Genomic DNA, 9,631 nt, shown 5'->3' on the forward strand with positions numbered 1-9,631 from the left:
CTTTTAACTTAAAACAAGACAAGGAGAGAGAAAAAGCCCTTCAATGCTCGAGTAATTAGAGAAAAGTAAAATCAAACATTGAAGAAATTACTTCAAATCATTAAATCATAAAATCAACATACATACTTCATCTATAAAATTCAATCTTGACAGATTATGTGCAGAACTGAAATATAGATAATATGATGACAATAATAATATGAACAGAGGCTTCCCACATGTACAGCTTATTATATTGGAACTATATTTGCAGCTGTATCCTGTGACTTGTGATGTGCTGCTGACTAATGTTTAGGCCAGTTTTCCTGCTGTTACAGGGGAACTTGTGGTTGTTTTTCATCTTCATTAATATAAAGGGAAGCACAAAATTGAGGTGGCAGGTGAGGATTCAAAGTATAATAGAATATAATGCAGTTAAGCTCTCAGGCCTTCTGTGATGCTTTTAGATATGTTTCTCCTGTAGGTTGCAGAAACAAATGTTTGTAGTCCCTTCTTACTATTTGAATACACATTAAATGTGTATTCAAATATTTTCTCATGTAATATCATCTCTGCTGAGTCAGCACATGTATGTATGTATGTAGGTGGGTAAGAGGTGAGAGGTGTGAGGTGTGAGGCCAGGGGAGATTAAAGCCCAAAGGCCTCAGTGAAGAGGTGTGTTTTAAGCTGGGTTTTAAAGGTTATTATAGAGGAGGCAGAGCGGATGGCAAGAGGAAGCTTGTTCCAGAGTGATGGTGCACCGACACAGAAAGTTCCGTCACCAAATGTCCGGAGCCTGGAATTAGGGACAGCAAGCAGGTCCTTGTCAGAGGACCGCAGGGACCGTGACTGAGTGTAGGGATGGAGTAGATCTGTGAGGTACTGAGGTGCAAGTCCATGGACAGATTTGTACGTCAGTAGGAGGATTTTATATTTGATCCGGGACTTAACTGGCAGCCGGTGGAACTGTTTCCAAGTTTTATGTGGGTGAGGATCCTAGCTGCAGAGTTCTGGACATGCTGGAGTCTGTCAGTAGCTTTGCTAGGCAGACGGCACAGGATACTGTTACAATAGTCAAGTCGGGAGGTTATGAAGGAGTGGATGAGGGTCTCAGCTACAGAGCTGGAGAGGCACTGTCAGAGTCTGGAGATGTTCTTAAGATGGTAAAAGGCAGTTTTAGTAGTGTTTTTGATGTGCTGTTGGAAGGAGAGAGGTTGGAGTCCATGATGACGCCCAGGTTGTGCACTTGCAGAGATTGAGCAGCCATCCACATCCAGTGTGATGTCACAACCTTTTTGAGAAGTGACTGTGGGGCAAACACCATGAGTTCTGTTTTGTCTTTATTGAGTTTGAGGAAGTTACTGTCCATCCAGTTCTTGATGTCCTTCAGGCAGTTGATAAGCAGCACTGGTGGATGGGGAGTAGATGACTTAGTACTGATGTAGAGCTGGGTGTCATCAGCGTAGCAGTGGAAGAGGAGTCCATGTTTCCGGATGATCATCCCAAGAGGTAGCATGTAGATATTGAATAGTAGCGGGCCAAGCACCGATCCTTGAGGCACGCCGTGTGAGACTGGCGCCAAGTCAGAGCAGGTGCCCTTAAGGGTGATGTATTGTTGCCTGTTATACACAGTACCAGTGAGGCCAATGAGTTCGGAGAGGCGAGTGAGAAGAATGGAGTGGGAGACTGTATCAAAGGCTGCAGAGAGGTCGAGAAGAATTAAGATGCTGACATGGCCAGAGTCAGCTGCCATGAGAAGGTCATTTGTGATTTTGATGAGGGCAGTTTATGTGCTATGATGTGTCCTGAAGCCAGATTGAAATGGCTCGTAGAGGTTGTGATGTAGCATATGATGATTGAGTTGGGCAGCCACACCTCTTTCCAATAACTTGCATATAAAAGGTAGGTTGGAGTTTGGGCGGTAGTGGTTTGGATCATCTGGGTCCAGGCCAGGTTTTTTGAGTGTCACCGCCGCAGTTTTAAAGATGGTGGGGACCACCCCAGAAGACAGCGAGGTGTTGATGATGTTGACCAGTGTGGGACCCAGAGTTGGAAGACACGCCTTGACCAAGGCAGTTGGCATTGGATCCTGTTTGCTGGTCATGGCCTCAGCTTTTGACACTAGCTCAAGAACTTTAGCTGTTTTGAGAAGGGTTAGTTAGTTTTCCCACTGACAAAACATGGTTTGGAGACCAGCGCCGGGTGACAGAGTCCTTGTCAGATCATGTAGTGTGTGACCCCCTGTCACCGATCAGTCACGTAGTGTGAACGGCACGCTGACTTCTAGACTCCCGTCACAAGACGGCAAGTTGTGTAGTGTGAACGGCACGGCCGTCGGCCGACGCTGGCAGTCATGTAGTCTGCATGAGCCTTGAGGTGTTTTCCTGGCAAACATACTAATCCAGAAAACATGTCATCATAGTGTTTGAGGATGTCCTTGTCTTCTGACACCATAGATTTGCTTTACCAGGCCTAACTTAATGCATGTTGTTTTGCCCAGTATTGCTGGAACATGTTGCTGCACTATTTCAAACTCTTATCTTGTGTTTTGTCCTTTAAATGCTTTTTGCCCAGTGGCTCCGTCTTGTGGCCAAAATATGCAACAAGCTTGCGGGTGGATTTTCGCCAACACATTCTCACTCCCAACTCGTCACTGTCAGGGTTTGAATGAAGTGCAACAGGAAAGAGCCCAAACGCAAGATACTCCGACAGAAGATGAAGTTCAGGGACTTTAATCCAAACAACAGCCATATACAACACTTACAGGTAGTAGATTAATCCAAAATCCAAAATAGCAGAAAAACACGCAGGACGCTTCACACGTAACACGTCAGAGTGTGAACACTACAATGACCGGACGCAGACTAAAGAGAAACACCAGGGGACATATATACTCCAGAGATCAGGGCTAACGAGGCAGAGAGACAGAAGGGGGGGACAGAGAGACACTTACAGATGCAAAACACAAGACCATACATTAACTGGAACTCAAAGTATTTAGTAGACATGCAAGCAGAGGAATTACTGGGGGAACAGACACAAGCAGACAGATCACGAATACACTAACAAGGAACACAGACTGAAGCAAAGATAAAGCAGAACTCAGATTAGACATGGGGAAAACACAGAAGTACACAGACCAGGAGTGAACACTTAAGACATGAACTAAGTTACAGGACTAAGAACTAAGACACCGAACTAGGAACTAATATACGGGATAAGACAGATACTAAGTAACTTAAAGATGCGGATGAATAATAACAAGGGCTACGCAGAGACTAAAGCAGAATGACCAAAATCAGATTAATTAATGAAACTGGCAGAGAACATAAATTGACATCTAGCAAACTGACAGAACCCCAGCATGATGGTAGAGAAACTAATACATGAGACTGGAAAAGAACTGAGATCAGGAAAATACCAAAACACCACTGAACACCAGCTGACGGATAATAACCAGACAAACAACAACATAGACTACATAACAGATACAGAAGAGACTGAAATAACAAAACTAAGAACTAAACAAGGCAGGCAGGCGCACAGAGTGACAGTTACATATTGACGCTTGGTCAAGGCCCTTCGGCGTCGCCTTTTAATGCCCTGGATACCCCTTTTGTGTCATTTTTTGAGGTTTAGCAACGCTTAGCAACAACAAATATGCAACTTCCGGTAAAGTTTGGAAGTCCAATTTGGAAGATTCCAAGATGGCGCTGAGTATAGCTGCCTCGGTGTTCGGTGCGCTTTGTTTTGTTTTTGTGTGTTAATTCAGGTTTCGGCTGTGATTCCCGGTGCTCTTTCACCAGGGAGGAGCTCATGAACATCAGGGGAACAACTCCAGTGGATTTAATTCCCACTTTTCTTGCATCATAACTGGAATTATTGGACCTTTTGGTGAAGGGCTCGCTCGCTTTCGTTCGCGCTATGAAGCGCCGCAGGAGAAGGAAAAGAGCCGGGTAGCTTGTGCGTCTTCGCCAGCGGTAACTCCGCACACCGCTACCGGCAACACATAAACGCAAAAACTAAAGCTCTGTAAACCTGTAGTGAGGACATCAAAGAAGTGGACCAGTGAAGCTATTGAGGACCTCCAGGTGTGTTTGGACTGCACTGACTGGGATGTTTTCAAGACTGCTACCAACAATCTGGATGAGTTTACAGAGGCTGTGACGTCCTACATCAGCTTCTGTGAGGACACATGTATACCAACACGCACCAGGGTGAGTTATAACAATGACAAACCCTGGTTCACAGCCAAACTCAGACAGCTGAGGTTGGAAAAGGAGGAGGCATTTAGGAGTGGTGACAGGGCCGGGTCCAGGGCGTTAAAGTACAGGTTCAGCAAGGAGGTGCGAGAAGCTAAACGACGCAGAGAGACTAAAGAACCAGTTCTCTGCAAACAACGGCACTATCTGTCTGGAGGGGGTTCAGACAGATCACAAACTATAAACCCAAAGTCCTCCACTCCATAAACGATTCTCGGCTGGCAAATGAGCTGAACCAGTTCTACTGCCGCTTTGAAAGTCAATCGGACACCATCCCCTGTGACTCCTCCGCTCAGCTTCAGCCTCAGTCCACCACTTCTTCCCCTCCCTCCTCAGAGCTGGCCAGCTCCACCCCCTCCCCTCCTCTCTCCATCACAGAGAGGGAAGTCAACAGTCTTTTCAGGAGGCAGAAACCCCGCAAAGCAGCTGGGCCGGACTCTGTCTCCTCATCCACCCTGAAGCACTGTGCTGATCAGCTGTCTCCGGTGTTCACAGACATTTTTAACACCTCACTGGAGACATGCCATGTGCCAGCCTGCTTCAAAGCCTCCACTATCATCCCTGTCCCCAAGAAACCAAGGACCACTGGACTAAACCACTACAGACCCGTCGCCCTGACCTCTGTGGTTATGAAGTCCTTTGAACGTCTTGTGTTGTCCCACCTAAAGTCCATTACAGACCCACTCCTGGACCCCCTGCAGTTCGCCTACAGAGCCAACAGGTCTGGGAAAACATGTCTCTGATTCCTGGACCATCAGCACCAGTTCCCCTCAAGGCTGCGTTCTTTCCCCCCTTCTCCTCTCCCTGTTCCAACTGCACCTCCAGTCAGTTGGTGGGGATGAGTCCACCTACAGGTGGGAGATCGACCATCTGATGAGCTGGTGCAGCCAGAACAGTCTGGAGCTCAACGCTCAGAAGACAGTGCAGATGGTTGTGGATTTTAGAAAGAGTTGACTGTATGTTTGTCTACGTGTAGCACCTTATCACCACAGCAAATTCCTCGTATGTGCAAAACACTACTTGGCAATAAAGCTCCTTCTGATTCTGATTCTCAGAGTGCTCACGATCCGGTGGACTTCAATACAGTATCTCACAAAAGTGAGGACACCCCTAAAACTTTTGTAAATATTTGATTATATCTTTTCATGTGACAAAACTTAAGAAATTACCTTTTGCTCCAATGTAAAGTAGTGAATGTACAGCTTGTATAAGAGGAAGTGTAAATTTGCCCCGTGACCCTGTACGCAGGAAAAGCGTTTGACGATGGATCGATGGACTGACTTTTTGTTTTGTTGTTTGACTGTTAGAGAATGCTTTAGACTCAAATATAAGAAAAGTTGTAAGTGCCCTTACTGTTATGGCCTGTATGGTTGACCCAAGCATGGACACAGAGCACAGAAGGCATAGTAAAAAGTAGAAAAATAAAGCAGGCTTTATTACTCATTAAAGGTGCAAAGATGATGAAGGCAGGTGAGGCTGGGAGAGAACAAGAGGCAGGCAGTTTGGAGCAGAAGGGGTTCCGGATTCCAGAAAAAACACAAAAGTTTAAATGTCACATTCCTTAAATGAAACTAAACATTCGTCTGAGTGACAGCAGACCTGCAATTGAGACAAGTCTCTCGTGAAAAGTCAAGCCAATTTAACAACACAGCACTGTGTCTCTACTAAACAACAATAGCTGATGTGAATGAATGTTTTGCTTATTTGTAAAATAACAAAATAATGCAAAATGACTTCCTGATACTGCAATGAACCTTCTATATTATATTGTCATATATTACTGATCACAGATTTTACACTTCAACTTTGTCATAGAGTGTGGATATGTCTGCTGCCAGCTTTCTGACTCAAGATCAGTTTCTGTGCTCCATCTGTCTGGATGTGTTCACTGATCCAGTCAGCACACCATGTGGACACAACTTCTGTAAAAACTGCATTACTACAAACTGGAATATTAATGTCCCGTGTGAGTGTCCCATCTGTCAAAACGTTTTCTACACAAAACCTGAGCTGTGGGTCAACACTTTCATCTCTGAGATGGCCGCTCAGTTCAGACATTTAACTCAAGCTAGCAGCAGCTGCTCAGAGCAACAAGCTGCCAAACCAGGAGAAGTTCCCTGTGACGTCTGCACTAAAACCAAAAAGAAGGCCCTGAAGTCCTGCCTGGTGTATCTGGTCTCCTACTGTGAGATTCACCTGGAGCCTCATCTGACAGCTTCACGCCTGAAAAGACATCAGCTGATCGACCCTGTGGAGAACCTGGAAGGGAGGATGTGTACGAAGCACGAAAAATTTCTGGAGCTGGTTCTGGTGGCCCTCCATGGACAAGGACTGTTGGGCCTTCATAGTGCCTGCAAGGTGTGTGCCCGCCACATGCCTTCCCATGAGCAGCATACCGTAGCCCCACCTCCTGGAGCTCCCACATCCCCTGGATTGAATATGCACACAATTCCCAGATCTGCGCAGCCACTGGTATGTCTCCATTCATGTATCCCCTGGGAAACCAGCCCCTCCTGTTCCCATCCCTGGAGGGAGGAGGTAACGGTCCCGTCGGTGCAGGCCCACCTCCGACGCTGCCGCAGAGTCTGGAGGGAGGCCAGGGTTGCTCTGCAGCGCACCGCAGCCCGCAGCCCGCAACCCGCAACCGCCAGCTGGCAGACCACCACCGGGCCCCTGCGCCCGCCTACCAACTGGGGCAGCAGGTTTGGCTTTAATCCAAGGACCTCCCTCTACAGACCACGTCAAAGAAACTTACCCCCCAGTTCATCAGCCCTTACCACACTGAGGCCGTCATCAACCCCTCCGCTGTACGCCTGACCCTCCTGCCTCACCCGAAGGTCCACCCCGTCTTCCACGTCTCCTGGATCAAGTCCGTTTCCACCAGCACCCTCTCCGTACCAGTTGACGTGTGATGTAGAGGTCGGGGTTACCGGTACTTGGTGGACTGGGCCGGTTACGGTCCGGAGGAGAGTTCTTGGATCCCCACCAGTCAAATCCTGGACAAATCTCTCCTGACTGACTTTTACCGAGCCCACCCTGACAAGCCGGGAGGTCCGCCGGAGGCATCCGTTGAGGGGGGGCCCTATTGTGGTGGCAGCCCGGCTGACTATCCACACCTGCGCCTCATCAACCTCCACCTCTGCCTGCCACACCTGCCAGCAATCAACCTCATCTCAACCAGTATTTCAACCCCGGCTCTCCACTCAATCTTTGCTTGATCATCGTCGCTTCTGACTTGGTGCCACTGCAATATTCAAGCCTTTTTTATCTTGTCTTGTATCTTGTTCCTCCGTCTCCTGCTTCCCTGTATTAAACCTACCTGTCTATCTGTCTTCCCCTCCAGGTCCACTCATCTCCGACTCCCGCTCGGTCAGCTGGGCTTGCCTACCTGCCTTGTCCCCCTCGCATCACCTCCACGGCGCTCCCTCGGCTCCCCTTCGCTCCCCTTCGCTCCTCGCCTGTCTGCCGGCCACCACACTCCTTCCCTCCTCGACCTCCTGTCTCCCTCGGCCCTCTCGCCCCGCCTGCTCCTCGGTCCTCCACGCCCGCGTCTCTCGGTGTCCACCTCTCCTCCTTCAGTACTTGGAGTTGAACTGAGCTTTTACTTGTTATTAGCAAACATGTAAGAAGCCTCGCTAATAAGCAGAGCTATGTTAACGTGAGATCACAGCTGGATTATCCAGGTAAGCATGCTGTACATCACTGGAAGTCAATATCATAAGTCATTCTATTGGAAGCACTGCACTCTTGTGAAAAAAAAGCGCTTGAAGAGGTGGGCCTGGGCACGGTTAAGTGTACTGTGCCCAGTCACGGCACGATCACACTGGTCAAACTAACCGGACTTTGACGTTGCTCGGGCAGATTGCCTAGTGTGAGTACACCCTTACACTGCAGACTATGTCAGATGTGATGGAGCTTCTCAGCTTGAGTTAGGACTGAGAACAGCTGATGTCAGCTCTTTTTCAGCTTAGATTTTAATCAAAAACAACAAAACTGAATCGGACACATTAACACTTTAATTTTCTTTTCTTTATTTAGAAAGATGTTACAACCTGGCTTGTCTTGGAGAGCAGTAACATATAATTGGGATTAGAAATGAGGTGGAATGCGACAACTGGAAGGTTCTGTTTAAAGTCAGGAGTTTAATTAACCAAGGAATGCGCTTGCACAAGGGAATACAACAGAAAGGGCCTATACAGGTGCTGCCAAACAACCATTAAGTAACTAGTTACTTAAGTTACTAGCTCTTGACTCAAAAATACACTAAAGAACGAAAAGAGGTCAGCACCCTTAAGCTTACAAATTACAAAGGAAGAAAACAATAGGATCACCACAATTAATATACACTAAATGGCTGCCAGCGATGGCTGTAACCAAGAAAACTAAAGAAAAGCAGAAGACTTTTGTCACATTTATAAACTGCTCTTCAGTAATTTGTGCCAGTATGCAACACTTCTCATAGAAACAATGATCTGTCAGTTGAAGGTTTAGAATTTGACACCCAGACATTTAAAGAAAGTGCAAATTCTTTTTATTTCTGACGACATTGTGTTCTGATGATTTAACAGTGTTGAAGGCATGTAATGCAGTTATTAGAATAAATTAGACAACATTAAATAAAATCAATCAGAGCAGTGAAATTTGGTGTGTTGTAGTAGAAAGTTGCAACATGACACACCAAAGAAACATTTACAGAAAAAAACACATTGATAAGAATCTGAAAAACAATGTATATAGATAAATATACATTTATTACATTAAATGTAGAAAATCAAATGTTTGTTCTACTCAGTGTGATTGACAGGAGAGATGATCAGAGGGGCAGAGTTTTTACCACCATCATTAAGACCAGGATTAAAGTATGGGTAGAGTTTCTCAGTGAAGCAGCAGCCAGTAAAGGAGTAGATAAGAGCTGCAGCATCAACATCATAAAAGGAGACCAGACCCTCCTCATAATCCACAAACACCCCCACCTTCTCAGGCTGAGACTTCAGAGAGAGACGGACTGGAGGGTCATCAAGAGCGAAGTACTTATTTTGATTCCTCAAACATATCATCCAGTGACCATCCTGAGGACTCCTTGTGATTTGTCCCTTCCTGTTGATCGACTCTCTGGCCACTCCTAAATCCCACTCAGTCTTCCCTTTAACCTGAACCTCGTAGTAAAATCTCCCTGAAGAGAAACTCTGCTTTGCTAAGACATGAACACAAATATCAAATCTCTCTGGATTGTCTGGGAGATTCTTCCATACATCAGCATGCTTAACTTGTTTTCCATCATCAGTCAGGATGAGAGCAGGATGTGCTGTATCAGGATCGAGGGTCACATCCACTGCATACTGCTGGACCCTCTTGGGCTGGGCGTCAAACAGCTTCTTCATCTGTTCACT

General features: G+C 46.5%; 1 protein-coding gene across 1 annotated transcript; it reads right to left on the reverse strand.

The window, feature by feature from the left end:
• Positions 1 to 8,363: 8,363 nt before the first annotated feature.
• Positions 8,364 to 9,622, reverse strand: LOC123966409 (E3 ubiquitin-protein ligase TRIM21-like). Its single transcript, XM_046042572.1, has one exon. The coding sequence runs from the start codon at positions 9,620 to 9,622 to the stop codon at positions 9,026 to 9,028; it is 597 nt and encodes a 198-aa protein (XP_045898528.1). The 3' UTR covers positions 8,364 to 9,025.
• Between the last annotated feature and the right edge of the window lie 9 nt (positions 9,623 to 9,631).

This window comes from Micropterus dolomieu, unplaced genomic scaffold (assembly GCF_021292245.1).
Source record: "Micropterus dolomieu isolate WLL.071019.BEF.003 ecotype Adirondacks unplaced genomic scaffold, ASM2129224v1 contig_13359, whole genome shotgun sequence".
Taxonomy (NCBI): Eukaryota; Metazoa; Chordata; class Actinopteri; order Centrarchiformes; family Centrarchidae; genus Micropterus; species Micropterus dolomieu.